We start from the raw sequence: 20,732 nt of genomic DNA on the forward strand, positions 1-20,732 counted from the left end.
GTACTGTAGTATATTTAGTATGTATATTTTGTGAAATTTTATTGAAGTAGGCGTTATTTAGCGAAAATCCATCTGATGATGCCTCGTGTAGAGGCAAAAAACGTGTCGAATTGTTTGAAGACTTATTGGCGGAATTCACACTAAAGAAAACTCAAAACATTTGGATGTATATTTGTATATTACCTATATTGTATTTTTGTGCGACATTCAGTCTGTGATATTTTAAGTAATATAAGATTGAGTAGAGGTTTTAGATGCTGTGGTGACTAAAGATACAATTGAAGATAATTTACTTTCTGAGTTAAGGGTTTTTTTGTATTCATTACTAAATTTCTTTTGCACGCACCATTAGAGAACAAAAACTCATCTGCCAAAATCAGTTTTTCTTTTAGTTTTTCATTTTGGGCTAAATAAATGAATTCTCACCTAAATTACTTCTTATATTATACAAGAAAAACGGTTCAAATACTGCATTTATTTTTATTGTAAGTTTAGTGTACGTTCAATATTTTGGAATTTTTTTATTAAACATTATTTATATTTATAAGTAGGTACTTTATTTTAATTATGTCATTATTATTTTTTTAACTAAATTAATAAATCTTTCAGAGCCTTAACATACATACTAACACTAATACTACTTAACACAATACTCAAAATATTTTTTTTTTTTTATAGAGCGCTAGAATTCGGGCTTACCTAAAATATTATCTCGCTTTAATGATAACTCTTATAAGTATCTTCAAAACCAATGAGTTTTACCTTCTAGACGACCGCGCAACTTGAAATTGCTCAAACTTTAATGGTTAAGAAGTCCGATACTAGGCGAGATACTGAGAGGAGTATTGTCGACGAGCGGTGATACAATAAAGGGAGTATTCGCATTGGGTAAGTTTTCAACCTTATATTATTACGAGTAAAACATCTAGATAGAATATGACAGCTGTAAAAACATTGAGTTAAGAGTTAACCTCTATTTAGAGCAAGGCACGCACACTAACACAGAGTGCCATACAAATCGTGAGTGTAAGACGTAGCTTGTCACGCAAACTAATCTGATATTCCTGCCCTGTTTTTATTCGTTGTCTAACAGCAAGAGACTCTATCTAGACATACAGATGATCTAAGTTTTCAACATATTAATCGGCGGTTTCGACGAATCTAAATAAATGACGTTTATCGTTCGGTTTTTGATTATCATTAAGTGTTCAATATACGGTTGAAATGGTTAGACCTTTTCATTTATTTCAAAGCTAAATTTTTAAGGTTATGTACCTGATGGTTACCAGCAAGAACACAATTAATATGACTCCAGCACTGACCTGTATAATACTACATGACAGGCAGTTCCATATGTGTCACAGCAAAGTTTTTGTGCCTATTTGAACCGTCAGTCGCGAGCGTCCAGAGAACTAATAACTCTGAAGTATTTGTGCATTTTGAATAAATTCGTTCGTTTTTCGTGTTATTTATACTTCAAGAATCAACGTAATAAATACATTTTTTTGTAAATAGTTTCCTACCATCTATCTGCTTGCTGTTTGCTGAGGTTGTAATCACTAGTTCTAGTACCTACCGCAGACTCTCGCTACATGGCCAACACGCCAAAATGGCGAACATCAAACAGGCACAAAAGCAAAATTTATTGATGTAAGCGTTACTTTGCGGAAATCCATAATTATATAAATGATTTAAGTTTTCTTTAGTGTTACTTCCGCCAATATTTATCTTTAAACAATTCGACACGTGTTTCGCCTCTACACGAGGCATCCTCGGGACGTGTTGTCTCGCCAAAATCTGGCACGAGACTAAGTTGAGTCTCGTGATTTTGGCGAATTAACACTAAAGAAAACTCAAATCATTTGTATAGGCACAAAAGCACTTTGATGGCCGCCAGTCCAGTGGTATAAGTATAGGTCAATGGACTCCAGTCTTCGTTTATTTGTCTGTCTGTCAGCGGGATGCATCTCTAACCGCAAAAATTTACAGCTCAGACTATGACAGTATGTTTTACTGTAGCCGTTTTAAAAACCGTGCCTAACAACAAACAATAAAAACCAAGATAGAGTTCCAAATTCAAAAATATTTTGATACTCTTATGGTACTTCTTCTTAAACTCAAATAATATTTAAAAAGTCGATATTGTTATATCTATTATGATAATATGATTTATCGTGTATGACTAGCACTTGGATCCATTTCATTTCATGTTAAATTTAATTTGAAAACCACTAAGCATTCATGAGAAACGTGAAAAGTTAGGAGCATCTGTTACATACGAGTATTATTAGATATTTATGTGTGGTATAATGGTCCTCTAATTTAAAACAGCTGGTAAGGAGAGTTTTTTCTCATTCTGACTTAGGTCAATAGAAGAAGACAGAATGTGAATTAGCAATGCTTTAAGTTAGCTTTAAGTTAGCAATTAGTCATGTAATTCAGCTTCTGTTCACGGATGCTTGACTAAACTTGATTGTACATACATAAATCAGGTCATAGTAATATAACATTAATTATACTCTCTTCTGTGGTATGTCTAATGCAAAAACTATTCCGGTTTGTACCAAATTACAAGTCGCGTAACAAGTGTAAGAGCAATTCACGTAAATTATATAACTTATACTCCGAAGACCGCTCTTCGATGTTGCAACTCTGTGACTATAAATAATTAGACGGAGCAGGCAATAAATCTCGGCCGATTCTCAGTAGTCCAAAGATAAGGTAATCGCACTGCTGAGATTTCTTATCCGATGATTGTTATACCCTTACATCTAGTATCCAGTTTTATCTTCCTCTATTTGAAGATTTTCTTTGTATAAGAACATACAAAATGTAATATTAACTGTTAATTTTCAAGCAAGTATCACTATGGTATTGTTTTTTGTTATTTTTAGCTATCGGAACTGGCGTGACTATAATCAATTTTGAAAATTTCGGTCGCCATGTGAATTTTATCGCTTCAATATTGAAGTAAATGGAGTAACAACCAAGATATCAAAGTAATAATCATAAAAGTTTCAACTTCAACAATATTTATAACAATATGACAACCTGTATAGCCGAGTGGTTAGCGATCCTACCTACTAGAGGTCCCGGGTTCGAATCCCGGTAGGTGCAAGCATTTAAATGATGAATATGGATGTTTGTTTCCGAGTCATGGATGTTTGAATGTATTTATGTAAGTATATTGTATTAAATATATCGTTGTCTTGCAACCCATAACACAGGCTATATTATATGGCTAATTTGGGGCAAGATAATATGTGTAAAAAGTATGTCAATATTATATTATATTTAGATTCTCTTATAGCAAATCCTTTTGTTTCTTGAACTAAAATATTTTATAAGTCGATATTGTTATACTATCTATTATGATGGTTTGATTTAATGTATCCGATTCGCACTGGGATCATTTTTAATAAATATAGTAACTCCATTTACTTACCCCAACAAATTTGGAACAATTTAACAAAATGCAAATGCTTGAAGTCTTGTTTAGTGTTAATTCCGCCAAAATTTGTTTTTAAAAACAATTCGACACGTGTTTCAAAATCTGGCACGAGACTAAGGATGCCTCGTGTAGAGGCGAAACACGTGTCAAATTGTTTTTAAAAACAAATATTGGTGGAATTAACACAAAAGAAGACTTAAATCGTTTGTATAATTATGGATTTCCGCAAAATAATGCCTAATTCAATAAATTTTCAATTTAACAAAGCAAAGCAAGCAATGTTACGTGCGGGTACACTTACCAGTGAGTAACGGCAATATGTACACTGCTTATAGTTTCCGGAAAATGTAGGAATGTCTAATTGTGGTGTAGATCGCTCCTGATTTTTACATTACTTTCTTATTGTTGCTGCTGTTCATTTACAATAATATGTAGAAATGAAATCTCTTTTGATACGATTTAAGTTTGCGCATTAAACAAATAGTATATTACGCACCTAAGGAGGAAAGGTCGTTCTCACCCGTGGACTAGTCACGTGGTGCGTATACGATTTTTATTCCCACCTGGACGAAAAGCTCACTTTTAGTCCCTGGTACTAGGGACAAAAGTCATCTTGCCGGGAGAGAATCGGCCATTTTTGTCTCTCGTGCCAGGTACTTAAAGACAGATTTACATCGAGGTGGGAAAAAAACAATTTTCGTTTCACGGCTCCTTGGCTACACTCCGTTTAACACCTCGCCTAGTATCAGAATACTGGGTCTCTAATTTGAAAATTCAAATTAACTGTGGGTTATATAGGACACGGCAACACTACAACCTGACCCACATTCTAATGATCTACAAAGTGCAAGTCTGACCACATACTCATTACATACATTATTCTCATTACAGGTCTTTTGCACACCAGTATCAGCTCAAAATATGGACCACTCGCGACGTAGAGTTGCGTAGAGGCATCGTGCTTATGACGGAAAGTGTTCCGAAGTTCTGGAGTGGTAAGATTTGATTCCTGCTGCCGAATTCCACCTTCGCATAACACACTTCACCAAACATTTGGATATCAACCTCACTGTCTGGACTTCTGGCATTCCTCTTCATTAAAGTTTTCAATGAAACAATGTAATGATCTTCCTTGCGCTGTATTTCCAAGACGATACGATATGGTACGTGACCCGAATGCTCGTTTCTCCTCTTCTTCCATAAACATCTTTTTCTCACCCAATGTGTCTTTTAGCAGGCACCGTTAAATATTTTTACCATCAAAATAATATTTTGCAATAAGTTTGGTATCTTACTTAAAATGTGGTATAGAAGTCAAATTTATGTCTTACCTTGCCCTCCTCTTCTTCAGAGTAGAATTCGGTGATATCAGATTCCCTCAGAAAGTATTCAAAAATTTGGGAATTATTTTTTTTTGTCACGCGTCGGCCTGATAGTGTAACAAAAATATAAACTCACTATGCTATTTTAATAGATACTAGCAATGCCCTGCGGTTTCTCTCGCTTAGATACCGATCTCGTGGTAGTGGAAAGTCTACTAAGTCGGATTATAGTATTTTTGTTAACATAAGTTTTATTTTACTTAGTTATTATTTTATTATTTTCTTTAGATTGAAATATTTGAATGTTTTAAATGAAATATCTGATTTAAATAATTTAAAAATGTAATTTACAGGCATTGAAACGGTCTCTAATAAAATATCATATAATGGGATATGGAAACAGAGGTATGAATAATAAATATGGTTTGATTATTTTCAGCACTTTTATGAACTTTTTTAATGGTAAAAAGTAGTTATAGTGGCGTAACTACAGTAGTTGGACATATTATGCTATCGCGGACTTTTTTGTAAATATTGATATGTCCTATAATACAGTACAACGTTTTTTTTGTTCTATCATCAATAGTTTCCGCAGCGCACGCGAAGACAAATTTTATATGAGAAATTTTTTCACACCTTGGCTTTCAAAATGTTATATAGCCTATGTCACCCTGTGAAGAAGCAAGCTTTCTAATGTGAAAGAATTTTTCAAATCGGTTTATGTGTGAAAACATTACAAACATACAAACAAAAACACAAATATTTCGTCTTTTTAATATTGGTTTAGATGATGGATCGTACCGCACGGCGTGAACAGTGAGGGGCATCAGCTCTATCTAATTCTTGGTATATCGTGTTCGTAATAACCAACACATTTTGCATTAGAAAGGAAGGCAGTGTGGCGTAGAGATGAAAGCGATTGAATCTGTTCAATATTTTAATGTTATAAGGTTTCAGATGAATTATGAATAAAATATGGTAAACTGATTATATGTTTGCATGACATGCATGTTAGGTATTTATAATATGCTATAGTTTTTTCTTTGATTAGCGCAACTGTGAATACAAGACTTTTGAAAGGATTAAAACGCGTGTAATTGTAACTGTGTTTTTACATTAGATTTTGATTTTTTGAGATGAGGGGGAGAGTCCCCCTGAAAAGGTGGGGGTGGTGGTCGGGCTAACTAAAACAACAATATAAATTTTAACTTTAGCGCGGTAGAACACGGTTAAAATTGCAGGCGTTTTAATCCTTTAAAAATATTTTAATTAAATACCTGTGGCTATTAAATACTGCTGCTATCAAAATGTCAAAAGCGACGTTGGCGCGTCACGATGCTAGCGGTTCGATTCTTGTCCGCCTAGTACCAATTTGTTTACGGTTTCCCGATTCATTTGTTCCTTTATTCTACGAAGGATGGCAACACTCTTGTGATTCCTCTGGTGTCACTTTTGGCCTATGGACTTGCATCCCATGCCACTAACTAACATGCCTACTATAAATTAAAAAAAAATCCTCTGGTGTTACAAAAGAGTATGATCCACGGTTATCACATAGCACCAGATATATGATCGTTAATGTATGCTCGTTTATGGGGGCATAAATATTTCATATAATACATATCTTCAAAACTCTTGTAATTGTTTTTTTTTTAATGTTACTCTGACGAATAATATAGTTTAGGTTATTCAATATTCTTTACAAACTATTAACTAGAAATGAATGAAAAACAAATAAATTCCTATAATTTATTATATTCGTGCATATTTACAGATAAGTTGTAGCATAAGTAGTTTAGATTAATATAGGAACGGTATAACTTATGAATAAAAAATGGCGGGTGAAAATCAGTACGTACATAGAGGTGAAAAATGGTTTCATTGTACAAGTTACAGGCATTACAACTATATCATTAGAAATTATTTTATTTGAGAATTTTATAAATTAATTGCTGTGTAATGACGTAATAATAGGAGAATATAGTTAAGTACTAATAAGGAAGTTTCAATCTCAGCTTTCAATGAAACAATTAGCGAAAGACGGGAGCAATATATCAATCATTTATTCTATCAATTAAATTTTTATTCGACTAGTATATTTTAACTCTCTCTCATGAATATTACTTGTCTTTATAACATATTTAAGAAAAGTTATTCACAATATCCAAGTAAGAAAAAGTATATTTCAATGGTATTAAATCACAAAATAATTGGGTTATCATGGATATTGTGAAAATGTCAGAAATGATATTAATTTATATAGAATTAACTATTTAATAATATTTTATACATCTTATTGAATCTTATCTAATTTTCATAATTTGTACTATGAGTCTCTGAGGCACAATGGATAGTAGGTCTCTCTTTGCCGATGATAATAATATGCAAAGTAACTTAAGCTCCGAGTACATTTACTAAGCATTTTTATATGTATATTGTGTACATTATGTTACCACTGGGTCCACAAGACTTTTATGATTGGATGCTAACCAAGCGATATAAGTATTATATATATACTAAATAAAATAGTATAACCAGGCCAAGAATTGGAAATACTTGTTACGAATTATGATTAATAATAATTATTATAATTACGAATTACGTGATCTTAAAAACGCGTTATACCAAGGCAGTATTCTGTAATGCGTTTTCCTATAACACGAAACACCATTACCGTGTTATAGTATAAATTACCTGTACATTAGTTATATTTTCTTATTAAATAAACATAAATGTACCACTTTTATTGGAAGTAGTGACTGGAACTGATATATTTAAATATATAAATTATAGACAGACAGATAGTCAAATTAGCACTAGACAAGACAATCTTTTTATTTCATACTGTACCTTGGTAAATTTGAAACATCGACCCCATCGGGATCTTAATATCGAGGCCGTTGATAAAGTTATACAAAAATATGCTGAAGTTATCATCAACATAGACTTTACCATCAAGTGAATGTCGAGGCAAAAAGTCTAAAACGAACAAATCTATTTGAGTTACTGTAGTGCTAGTGAAAAAGTGGCAAACAGTATAAAAATAGTAACATTATAAAAGACACATGAATAAAGTGACTTCCCCTTAATTAAGAAAAGTGTTAATGGACACATTCTTAGTTTAATCTCTCTAGCAGCTTAAGTTAAACTAGAATTACATATTAGCCCAAGTTGAGGCTAGATTGTAATATAAGTGGGGCAACATTATAATAAATTATATTATTATGTTCCCTAGAGGTGAGAAAAAAATACTGGTACAGTAATCGACGTAAGAAGCAAAAGTACTTAATGTACAGATTTTTCTGAGTTCTGTGACTGACGTAGTGGTACAGATAATACTCGGATTTGATTTAATTTGAATATAAGACTAAGAACAGATGAAATAAATACTATAAATAATAAGCAAACATATTTCATAACGGTTCATTGGCTTACAACGTTTGCTCTGTATTTATTGGTAGCATCTGTTAAGGGAAATGAAATTTGTGGGATGGCTACTTTAATATAAAGTTTGATGCGTGTAGTGACAACGTAATCTGTTTTTCCCTTGTTTTCGTGCCCTAAAAATGTCACACTAATTCTTAATTAACTCCAATGAGTATACCAGAAAACCTAATGTAGTACATTAAGTTCTTATTGTTTAATTTATAAGAATAATACTGAAGGGAAACTAATTCTTCTTATCCGGTGATTGTTATATTATAAGAAAATTATTGTACGATTATGTGGTACAGGACAGGGAAATACTGTGACAAACATACAAATATTATACTTATATGTACACTAAAAGTATTTCATTAAAATTTATAAGTTACAGTTTATTTTTGGCTTAGTTGCTTAATTTAGTAATATTTAAGATTAACATACTTATTATATTATATATTTATTTACTTGTTTGATTTTTTACAGTAAGTACTAGGAATACATAAATTATATAGTTTTAATTATAGACTTAGAATATACTAGCGTAATTGTGATTTGTTAATGTGTGCGCTAGTTTATGGAGTTAATGCCAAGCGAGACTGACTATTTACGACTTGTCAATGAAGATGGTTACAGTAACTTTCCTTTTCTATCTACGCTAGTATTTTGTAAGGCCTTTAATAAAGCTAAATATATTACATATGTATCATCCCCACCATCTGGATGTGTGGCGGTCCTCCACAATGCGGTTTTCAAGGAGCTTTCTTCCACGTACTACAAAGCTGTGGATTGAGCTTCCTTGTGTAGTGTTTCCCGGACGATACCTTCAATAAAAAAGCGCGTACACCTTCCTTAAAGGCCGGCAACGCTCCTGTGATTGTTGGTGGCGGTGTTGCAAGAGATTGTGGGCTGTGGTGATCACTTAACACCAGGTGACCCGTACGATCGTTTGTCCTCCTATTCTATAAAAAAGGAAATATTCGCTGCATCAATAACTTATCCCTTTGTTATGTAATAAGCCACGCAAAGGGTGTACAGCTGGTTAAATCACTTCTGTCAACACATAAATAAGAAGTATTAAGATATATATAGGTCTATACGCGGGCATTTCCCACACCACACTGAAACTTGTATAGATTTGTACAGTTCATAATAACTTGTGCTTACCTTTGCACCTTTGCACTTTTGTCAATTGTGTTATCAAAATTAAATTATTTTATTAAAGGAGGCGGGGATTTCTGGGCCAAAATCTAATAAGTTGAGAAATGGAAAAATTGTCATATTTTTCTATTTCAAAATAAAGAAAATTACCCTGATTCACAATCTAGAGAACGAGAAATCTTAAAATTAAGATTTCACTATCTTAAAATTCACGATTAAAATGGGATATCGATTACTATAATCGATTAATGTGAATGATTTAATACAATTCAACCCAAAACCACTTGAACCAGATGATTGATTCAATAAAAGTACCTAAAAAAATACATTATAATTAACATACCATAATGTTTTTAGTTAAAAATAAACAAATATCCACATGATATGACATACAAAGAAATCGATCGAAGAAAAAGTCGATTCTGAATCTCGTTCTGTATTTTTTATCTGTGCTGACAGTGACAGCTACAGAATTGTCTAGAATGTTAATTGTCAATCACTCGTTTGTGCGTACCTACGCGATTTGTCATTTGAGTGTTTCCCGTTGTTTTATGGATATTTTCCTTCTTTCTATTTGACTTCTGAAATTGATAAACTTGTACGATCATTATCGTACAACAAAAAATAATCAGTGATGCTTTTTAAATTTATAAGCTATTTATAACACCAATTTCATCCTTTTACATCTTGGCCCAATAATGTATGAAAGGGTATCCGTCTCCTTTGTGTATTAACAAACCTTGATAAAATAGTAAAGCTAGGCTAACAATTAGAAATACTTGTTACGAATTGTGATTAACCGCGTTTAAGGGTTAAGACCTGTAGTTACATTTGTAATACCTGTATGTATAAATCTATACTAATCTTAAATACATATTAAAATCGTAATAATACGCCCGTTAAAAATTTCATAAAAGTACTGCACAAAAAGTATCTTGTAAAAGTATTCGATACAAAGAATAACATTCCTTCACTGAAGCTGTATTAAAATTCCATATATTTCAGAGAATTTTGATATTTTATTAAATTATTTTGCAAAATATTTTTAAGCATCTTATCACAATAGAATTTTATATTAAATATCAAATTCATTTTCATAAGACTTATACTCTGTACATAATTTTATCTTCTGCACTGGACTATAACAAGCAAAATTTTCAATAAAATATATAAAACCATATTATCTTGAAAGGAGTTTTTATTTTTTTTTGCAGTAGTGATGAAATATTAGGCCCGTATTCCGGCAGGTCTCTGAGTAGCCTAACGGCCATTCCCAATATTCAGTCTCTCTCCGATTGTGGTCTACTTGAGACGTAACTATCGTTGACTTCTCAGTCCTAATAAACTTATCGACGGTAACTAACCTCATCCGTACACGCTGTCTGTCAATGGAATGACGTATAGCTTACCAGTGATGGAAGTTTGTATGGAAATTGCAATTCACGCGTCCCAATATAAGGCAATAAGAATGACTTATCGGGTATATTGGGACAGCTTCAAATTATTGACAGCTAATTACTGACAATTGAAGGTAGTAACTTATCTCTACCTGTAGATAGTATAATGGGAACAGCAGTAAGATACCACCGCTCGAATCTGCAGGTATGTGTTTTATTGATGAAGTTAATAATTTTAAATGAATGTTTAGGGAGTATGTATTAGCGATAGGTTGCCCATAAAAAAATTGGCCTCAAGTACCTGTAATTTATTTTAGTATAATTAATTTACTTATGTTAATTGCACCAATATATTTTATTAATAAATTGTACGCCATTTTAAAGGAAATCATGACAAGAATTGAAAAAAATATGGTTGCCAGTCAGCCGCAACAAACAGGTATATTTTTGTTGATAATTTGTAGTTTTCTGTTTTTTTCTTATAATTTTAATATAAAATTGAAGTTTTATATTACTATTTACGATAAACCGTGGTCGTCAGTTAAACAATGGCCGAAAGCAGGGGTTGCCATGATTTAAACACGTACCTACAGAATCGAGCAGTGAGTAATAGAGGTTATAACCACAGAAGAGTTTAAATAGACAGTATAATATTATCGGTATGACAGTTTAACTAAAAAAATATGAAACTTCATAGGCGCCTGTATGCCAATTATCTATGTGTTGACCAATTATAGGGCTGCATTAGTGGTTAAATATATGTGCGAATGCTTGTGTTTATTTGACTAGGGCGTCAAGTATAGTGTAGTAAAGGCGACAGTTGTTCCCATACAAATTACGCTTGATGGCCACTCTAATGTTATTTACCTGTTCTGTGGTTATAACAGAGTAATGAACACTCGACCGATGAATACTATTTTTATTAAAACGATACAAATTGTATCAATCTGAGAGGTCTATTGGAGCGCCTTTGTTCAAAAGATGTGTCTATTTTTCTTAAGCTAATCCTTGTTTTCTTAGAACTACTTAACCAACAACACAATAGCACAATTCACTTTATAAATGTGAAAACATTTAAAGTTGTCATAAATTCCATTGCACCCATTACTATTCCTCGCGATGGAATTCCATCAAAAATTAACTGCTATTTTATCAAATATTGTTTTCTCAGTACGTCAATGTACTATTGTCCTCAACATGGCCGTCACTAGTGAGGTCTTCAATCATACCAACGACAGACACGTACGAACCAGACACAAGAGCAATGATAGATACCACCCCGATGATAATATTTTTGTACAACACATAGTTAAACTTTCCTAAGTCTTTGTCCCAATTATAAACAGTGTGGATTACCGCTGGAACAAGCAGGCCGAGACTTGAGAAGAAAATGGCTCCGACGAAACTGATTACCAGCTCTAAGTTTGGAAACGCAACGGCAAAGCCAACTGAAAATGAAATTAATAGTTCATTAATACAAATGTATAACTATAATAACCTAAAGTAATATTATACATAGCTGAAATAATTAAGCAATATAGCTGTAGATTGGACTGATGAACACCCTCAGGCTCTTTAATTATAAATGTTTATTGTACGATATTACATTGTAATCCATATTTTATATTAAAAAAAAAAGAGTTTCTGAGTTTCTTGCGCCCATTCTTCTCACGTCTGAGGCAGGCTCTTTTGAATGGGTGGTAGATTTTGATTTAAATAAGTGATTTTAAATCCTATTTTGAATTTTGCGTAGAGAAGTCGCTTCATTGTGTGTCTTCTACCGCATTTATCATGGGGAGTGTTCCGAAGAGCTGTTTAACCTGGTTTCTGCCGCCGGATTCCACCTTCGCACGACACGCCACAAGATAAGATATCATCCCCACCATCTGGATGTGTGGCGGGTCCTCCACAGTGCGGTTTTTAAGGAGCTTTCTTCCACGTCCTACAAAGCTGTGGAATGAGCTTCCTTGTGCGGTGTTTCCGGGACGATACGACATGGGTACCTTCAAAAAAAGTGCGTACACCTTCCTTAAAGGCCGGCAACGCTCCTGTGATTCCTCTGGTGTTGCTGGAGATTGTGGGCGGCGGTGATCACTTAACAACAGGTACGCTCGTTTGTCCTCCTATTCCATAAAAAAAATCATCAGCCCAAAGATATCCATGTCGATTGGTCCTGCGATGCCCCCATCCAAAGTATTCCGGCGATCTTGACCAGATTGTCGGTCCATCTTGTGGGGGGGGCCTACCAACTCTACAGCTTCTGGTACGTGGCCGCCATTTCAGGACTTTACTGCTCCACCAGCCATCTGCTCACTGCCACTTCAGTTTTGCAATCATTTGAGACACACGAACAAACATATTTATTGTTCTTACCCGTAGCAATCACAATAGCGGTCCTTATGCTGACTTGTATGACATTCTCGTACTTCTTCGAGCTCCTTTTATTCAAGAGTCTATTAATGAACTCCATTGGAACGTAAAATTGTAGAGCATACGAAAAGTAAATCACAAGAGCCATTAAAAGTTTCGTGCCCTGAGCAATCCTGTAAACAAATGTAAATAATTAATGAAATATTGAAGGGAACATTTAAAATACTTCTTAAGTAAAACCTCAAAAAAGGAGGAGAGGAGAGTTTAATTTCTTGGCCGATTACATTTTTTTTATTAAGTACAAATTTCACTCAAAGATATCAAAGTTTATAGGTTTAATTATTGTGAAGTTTTATTTACAGTCCACTGATACACAGAGAGACAGGCGGGCGGACAGCGGATATAGTCATATCATAGTAAAAGAGTTCCTTGTGGTTATTACTCAGGTAAGAAATCCTAAAAACATTCTTAATAGGGTAAAGGTATAAATTACTTTGTAAAGGACTGGCAATCACATGTTGGAATGTAAAAATTGCCAATTTGCTATGTCATGATTGTAACTAAAATTTTAATAAATAAATGTCCCTCTGAGAAGCGAACATTCTTCACACCTCCATGGACTTACTAAGTGATACAAATATAAGTGATATAGATATAAATTAAATAATTTAACCTGTGACAAGGAACTATTTCATTGCTATTTTTTTTTTCGGTAATAAGTTGATACGTTTTTTAAATTACGTATAAGTACCTACTTCATTTGATTATAAATATTTGTAAGCTTCATAATAATTGCATGCTGTATCTGCCTTAAAAGATAATGCATTTAGAATTAACTTTAGATTAAATATTATATTGTTGCTTGAATTAATGTAATTATCACTTATCAATTTTAGATAAAAATAGTGTAATAAATGTGAATTATTTCCGGGCGAAAATCTTCAAACTTCAAAAAATATTGCCCTTCATGAAATCTACATGACACAATGGTTGTTAGCCATCATAGATACACAAATGTACGTACATATCGTCTTCGGGCAAGTTCAAGGTGATACTTCCTTTAGCGTCATTTCCGAACTGCAGATAACCAAAGAAGCCGACCACTCCATACAATGAGATAACGATTATCATGGCGACATTCCATACTCCAGGGCATCCCAAAAATTTCTGCGGGCTTTTCATTTCATTCTCCACAGGCATCACTACACCGATACCTTCCATTGCGAATATAACGGTACTGGAAATGTGTAAAATAATTAAGTGAATGTTAGTTTGTTTGTTACGCTTTCACGTCTAATTCACTGAACGGATTTTGATAAAATTTAGTATAGAGATAGACTAGAGCTTGAAAATGGACATTGGTTACCTTTTATTGTAAAATAATAAATGGAGAGCTAGAAATTGGGGATGGCAGTTTGTATGGAAATTTGTCAATATCGAATATAAAACCATGTAACCTTGTATTTAGGCACTTGATAAGAAATAATTCATAAACATTTGATCGATTATTTTTGAAACTTTGAACTAAGTGGGAATGAAATCGGAGATTAAAATTCACAGGGAAATAGTATTAAAGAGACTGTCCACAATGACAAGTTATATGAGCTGCATCATAGAAGAGGATGGCTAGATTTCAAATCAAATAAAATCTTTATTTGCAGGATAAGGTACCATGGTGTTATTGGCTTATAGGTGCCCATAAAACATGCAAAGATGTAAAACTGGAATGCTAGATCACTTGTGTTGCTTCATTGTCTACCTTTTACCAATTTTATCTAGGGGGTTCCTAAGACCTTTTTGATCTGATTTCAGCCCCTTTGTATACACCACAAATTCCGATATCATCCCCACTATCTGGATGGCAGGCGTTTATTTCTTCAACTGACAACCTAAATATGTAATTCCTTGTATGGTATTTCCAGGACGATATGACATGAGCTACTTCAACAAAAGCGTGTACACCGATTTAAAAAGCTGGCAATGCTCTTGTGATTCCTTAGGCGTAAAAAGAGAATGCTAGAAGGCGGTTTAGTATCACTTACCATCTGATGAATCCGTACACTCGTTTGTATTTTGTCTTTCAATAAAAAAATACCCAATTAATAAAGTCAAACGGACAAACTAAGACATGCTGAGTTTTATCTAATCCATGTCGAGATAGGTTTTTAAGTACACACTAACAAAGTGTCGGGTACAGTCATTTTAAAATACTAGCTCAATTTGGCCACACTTCATCGAAGCTTTTTGATTTATAATCCCCACAAATTACTAGGAGGACTGGTCGCCATTTTTGTGATATCGCACTAATTAGTGTGACATCTCAAAACTGTCGGGCTTTTATTCATTGAAAAACCATGAGTAAAACTTTGTTTTAAATTAAAAAAAGCTATGTAAAACGATGGACAAATTACGTCTGCCGTGGGCTGTCCATTAAACGAGTTTACCAGGCTGTCTTACAGAAGGGAATAGTGGCAAATTCTCTTGAGGCGAATCACACCTGTCCCAAACGATATCACTTCCTGATGACCACAACCTTTCTGATAAGAGTGGCCCGAAGAAGAAGAAGATGAATACCAAGAGAAGAAGCAAGGCAAGTTTGTCAGGACGTAGTCTGTGTCTTTGGGAAACAGGCGTGGATGTATGTATCATAAAATTTTTGAACATTAAATAACTAATTTCCCTCACTTCTAGGATTAAATATACGAAATTTAGCCAGAACTCGAGAGTTGAACAAACATACCAAGATTTATGGACAATACGTCATTTATAGGTTGGCATCGTCAATAAAATTTTGTTTTATTAAAGTAAATTATTTATATATAAGTTTGTCAACAGTTGAAAAACAGCTGCAAAACTTACCTCAAGAACAAAGGCCACTGGCTAATACTTGCTACCATTTCCCTCTCGCTAACTGGAGGCAGGTCCGTAAACACGTAGTACAGTGTTATACAGAACACAACCACAATTAAAATGTTTGCAAGCAAAGATATTGGTACCAGGAATTTCAGATTGCGTATTTGACAGATCAGTACGAGCGGAACTAAGGTCAGCACGCAGTAAGTCTGTATGGATAATATCATTTCGGGGTAGTAGAAATCCAAGACCTGGAACACAAATGTTATGATTATTTATTTATTTAAAAGTGTGTGGTTTGGTGAGAGTGCGTGTTTGTGTGTCTGTGTATGTGTGTTTGTGAATTACTCTTAATTTAACCTTCCTTTAGATTCTTATAAAGCGCCCTTTACTGTTGTTAAAAAGTTCAGTATTATATTATAATAGAATGCTATTGATAGAAACGTATCAATATTTTTGATGATTCTTTGCCTTTGCATTTATATAATTTTATTCAAGTTCAAATATTTTTATTCAAAATAGGATGTAACATCACTTATTGAAAGTCAAAAACTACCACCCATTCCAAAACGAATGCCTGAGACCTGAGAAGAACGGGCGCAAGAAACTCTGCGCGTTTTTTTTTTTCATAGAAAACATATGTTTATAAAATAATATTGTACAATTAAACTTATTATTTAATAGCCTGAGGGCCTTTAGATATTGTTGTTATGTCAATCTTAAATTTAATTTGTAAATGATATGATACCTAAACATACCCAGATCATTGTAATTTCATTAGTATGAAAACAGAGATTTCTTGAAGGGCTATATGTACTAAGCATAATAAATGCATTGTATAAAATGATGAAAATAAGATGGATAAAAGCAATCTCCGTTTCAGCTGGAAGACATCCAATGCTGGACAAAGGCCTCCCCTAAAGATCACCATGACCATCAGTCCTGCGCTATCCTCAACCAAACATTACTTAGCATGAGGTGACCGTTACGCTCGTTTGACCTCCTTTTCCATAAAAAAAATCGTAAAAGCAGATGTCATGGGGCTGTAAAGCATATTCTCCAAGGATGCCTTTATTAGAACTCTCTGCAATTATTTTTATTAAATCATACACGATACTTTCGTATCATAATAAAATTGCCTGAATGATTTTTTTTAAAGGACAACAAAAGAGTGTATGGATAACCTGATAGGCAGTAATCACTGAAACAAATGGCCTTTATTTCGTCATAATTAATAAAATTTCAAATTAGTTTGATAACATGATGAGGTATAAGCATAATACAATGCATCATCAACACTCGTGTTGCCCTCATCATGGAAGCTTGTGGTAGAAAAGCAAATTAAATAAGATTAGACTCATAGTATTTTCTTTGATTAACGCGAGTGTTACACATTTAAATAAAACACTTTTAAAGGATTAAACGCGTGTAATTGTAACGGTTTTACATTAGGTGTTTGCGTAAAAGTTACATTTTTATTTTAGTTAACCCGACGTTTTAAGACCTTTCCAGATCTCGTTTTCATCATCACCATCTATGTACAGCAAATACCACCTCCGAGGAAATAAATGGCGCTAAACTTCATAATGACAACTATGACAAATACTATCTTTGACTCACTACATCTGCAGCTCCCCTGAAAACGAGATCTGGAAAGTCTTGAAACGTCGGGTTAACTAAAATAAAAATGTAACTGTTACGCAAACACCTAATGTAAAACCGTTACAATTACACGCGTTTAATCCTTTAAAAGTGTTTTATTTAAATGTGTAACACTCGCGTTAATCAAAGAAAATACTATGACTCTAATCTTATTTAATTTGCTTTTCTACCACAAGCTTCCATGATGAGGGCAACACGAGTGTTGATGATGCATTTTATCATGCTTGTACCTCATCATGTTATCAAACTTATTTGAAATTTTATTAATTATGACGAAATAAAGGCCATTTGTTTCAGTGATTACTGCCTATCAGGTTATCCATACACTCTTTTGTTGTCCTTTAAAAAAATCATTCAGGCAATTTTATTATGATACGAAAGTATCGTGTGTGATTTAATAAAAATAATTTATTGTATTTAGATACATGTATAATTAAATAAATGAAATAATTTACCTCCTTAACCGATGATCCAATAAATACGACATAAACGCATAAAACACTCAAGTATGTGACTGCGAGTGAATAATCAATAAGTGTTCTGAAAGAAATAAAAAATTTCAAAACTTTAGTTGTAGACAGAACACCTACAATGTTATCAAATTTGAATAATCTGTATAAGGGTGGCAGAATAGGGTGGTTAGGTGAGAGTTTAATGCATGTAAATTATATTTCGCAAAGAATATGTAATGGTCTAAGTATATTAAGATTTTATTTAATCTTTATAGTTATTTATTATATCTTAAATTGCTTTTAATTAAATATTTTCTGAATAACAAATATTAATATCAACAAAAATGCAATAAATATGCGCGAATTATAAAGATCGAAACTCAATGCTATTTGTTGAAGCACAGTATGACGTCAAAGTCTATGTAAACACAACTGCTAACATAAGCACTGGTAGGTATGGCTGTTAGATATTATTTTCGGTGATTAGCCATTTATTAAATTTTATCTTGTTTTATTTATTATTAATTGATATGTATAATTTTTCTTTAGTATGACCGGAAGTGAATTTGCTAAGTGCAGTCAAATATTCTTCTAAAAATAGACGCGTTTATGATGTTATTTGATAATGCGTTTTTTTTGCTTCAAACCCGGATTTTATTTAAGAAGTGAAAGCTACAAGGTAAGTATGTGTTAATATGTTTAATTAAAAAAAAATGTATTGTATTCATATTGCGATTCAGTAGGTTTTGCAATGTAACCGAAGGAAAAAACTCCGCGCAAAATGGCGTGTCTTAATAGCCGAAACATAGTGTCCGAAAAGAATATTCATTTTTAAATTCAATAAGAAAGTTCGTATCAATAATTTGATGTGTTTGAAAACTTTAGGATGAAACAAAAAGAAACTTGAATATTTTATAAATTCATGCATATACCCTATTCCTAATGTTTGCTAATTGCTTCTTGGTAAATGATTGTAAGTTTTGTTTAGTTAGTTTTTCCATGATATAAGATAGTGCACAGATAAATAGAGTGATGTGTTTAATGTACCTCAAACTAATAATTATAGGCATGCTCAGATTGAGTAGAATTTGCCCTCAAGGTTAGTATAGTTGAATATTCTATACCATTAATTGTTTAACTTTGATATCCTAGCTACCTTGATTTAAATACTAATAATAAGTAACATGATTTAATTACTTTATAATCTAAATGAAATAAAATAATAATGATATATTTATTCTAATAAATATTAAAACATTTAAGAATATCTTAATTAAACATTATCTAATGCAAAGAACGAGTCCAAATAAGAACAGTATAATTTTACAATGTAAGTCCACATTGCTACCAAAATATTTCAGGCGTTTCAAATTACCTTACGAAGTTTGCCCAAGGTTTGGCTCTTTTTGGTCCATAAGCAAAGGCAGCACCGCAAGTCTCCGCAAAACTCATTGAAGGCTTTTTAGCATCGACGCACACACGCTGAGACGTTTCTACCTGTTGAATTAAGACAATCATATAATAAAATTAAAACTTATATTGATAAGGATGGCAAAAACATGAGGTTTTATAGAATTTTAATAATTGATTACTTTAGAATTAGTTTTGATGTCACTTCAAACACTACCACCGCTTCGGAAACAAACGGCTCTCAAAAAAGAATAAAGGACGCAAGAAAATTCCCCAACATTCTTTTTTTGTACTCTTTTTAATTAAATTTCAGTATTGTACTGTCATTGTAATTGCTATAATATTATTATAATAATTATCTAGGCCCAGGCTATCCGACCACTTAGATATTCAGCTGCGGAGTAGTAGGATTAACGACAGCCATTTTCTTAATAAAATAATGCCTCTTTTTTTTAATGGAATAGGAGGACAAACGAGCGTACGGGTCACCTGGTGTTAAGTGATCACCGCCGCCCACATTCTCTTGCAACACCAGAGGAATCACAAGAGCTTTGCTGGCCTTTAAGGAAGGTGTACGCGCTTTTTTTGAAGGTACCCATGTCGTATTGTCCCGGAAACACCGCACAAGGAAGCTCATTCCACAGCTTTGTAGTACGAGGGAGAAAGCTCCTTGAAAACCGCACTGTGGAGGACCACCACACATCCAGATGGTGGGGATGATATCCTAACTTGTGGCGTGTCGTGCGAAGGTGGAATTCAGCGGCAGGAATCAGGTTAAACAGCTCATCGGAACACTCTCCGTGATAAATGCGGTAGAAGACACACAATGAAGCGACGTCTCTACGCAACGCCAAGAGATCCAGCCGTTCACAGAGCACTGAGTCCCCAACAATTCGAGCTGCTCTACGTTGCACGCGGTCTAATGGATCGAGCAGATACTGGGATGCGCGAGACCAGAGATGACAGCAATACTCCATGTGTGGCCGGACCTGCGCTTTGTACAGCGCTAGAATGTGGGCCGGCTTGAAGTATTGCCGTGCTCTATTGATGACGTCCAGCTTCTTCGAAGCCAATTTGGCTTTGCCCTCCAGATGGCCACGGAATTGGAAATCCCTCTTGAGACCCAGTATTCTGATACTAGGCGCGGCTTTAAGAGACGTGTTCTCGAAGAGCGGTGATGCGACAAATGGGGTTTTTTTAGTGGTAAACGCACAAACTTGAGTCTTCTGGG

At 33.7% G+C, this 20,732-nt stretch overlaps 1 protein-coding gene across 2 annotated transcripts in view; it reads right to left on the minus strand.

Annotated features, from left to right (window-relative positions):
- Window positions 1-10,552: 10,552 nt before the first annotated feature.
- LOC126977014 (proton-coupled amino acid transporter-like protein pathetic) overlaps window positions 10,553-20,732 on the minus strand; it is a 64,974-nt gene continuing 54,794 nt past the window's right edge. For both annotated transcript variants that reach the window (XM_050825662.1, XM_050825663.1), the window contains exons 5-10: window positions 19,467-19,588; window positions 18,095-18,179; window positions 15,984-16,228; window positions 14,149-14,361; window positions 13,128-13,297; window positions 10,553-12,202 (exon numbers count right to left, since the gene is read on the minus strand). In XM_050825662.1, coding sequence (XP_050681619.1) covers window positions 11,922-12,202; window positions 13,128-13,297; window positions 14,149-14,361; window positions 15,984-16,228; window positions 18,095-18,179; window positions 19,467-19,588 — 1,116 coding nt within the window. In that variant the 3' untranslated portion in view covers window positions 10,553-11,921. The remainder of the gene's footprint in view (window positions 12,203-13,127; window positions 13,298-14,148; window positions 14,362-15,983; window positions 16,229-18,094; window positions 18,180-19,466; window positions 19,589-20,732) is intronic.

Source organism: Leptidea sinapis, chromosome 43 (assembly GCF_905404315.1).
Source record: "Leptidea sinapis chromosome 43, ilLepSina1.1, whole genome shotgun sequence".
In the NCBI taxonomy this organism is placed as follows: domain Eukaryota; kingdom Metazoa; phylum Arthropoda; class Insecta; order Lepidoptera; family Pieridae; genus Leptidea; species Leptidea sinapis.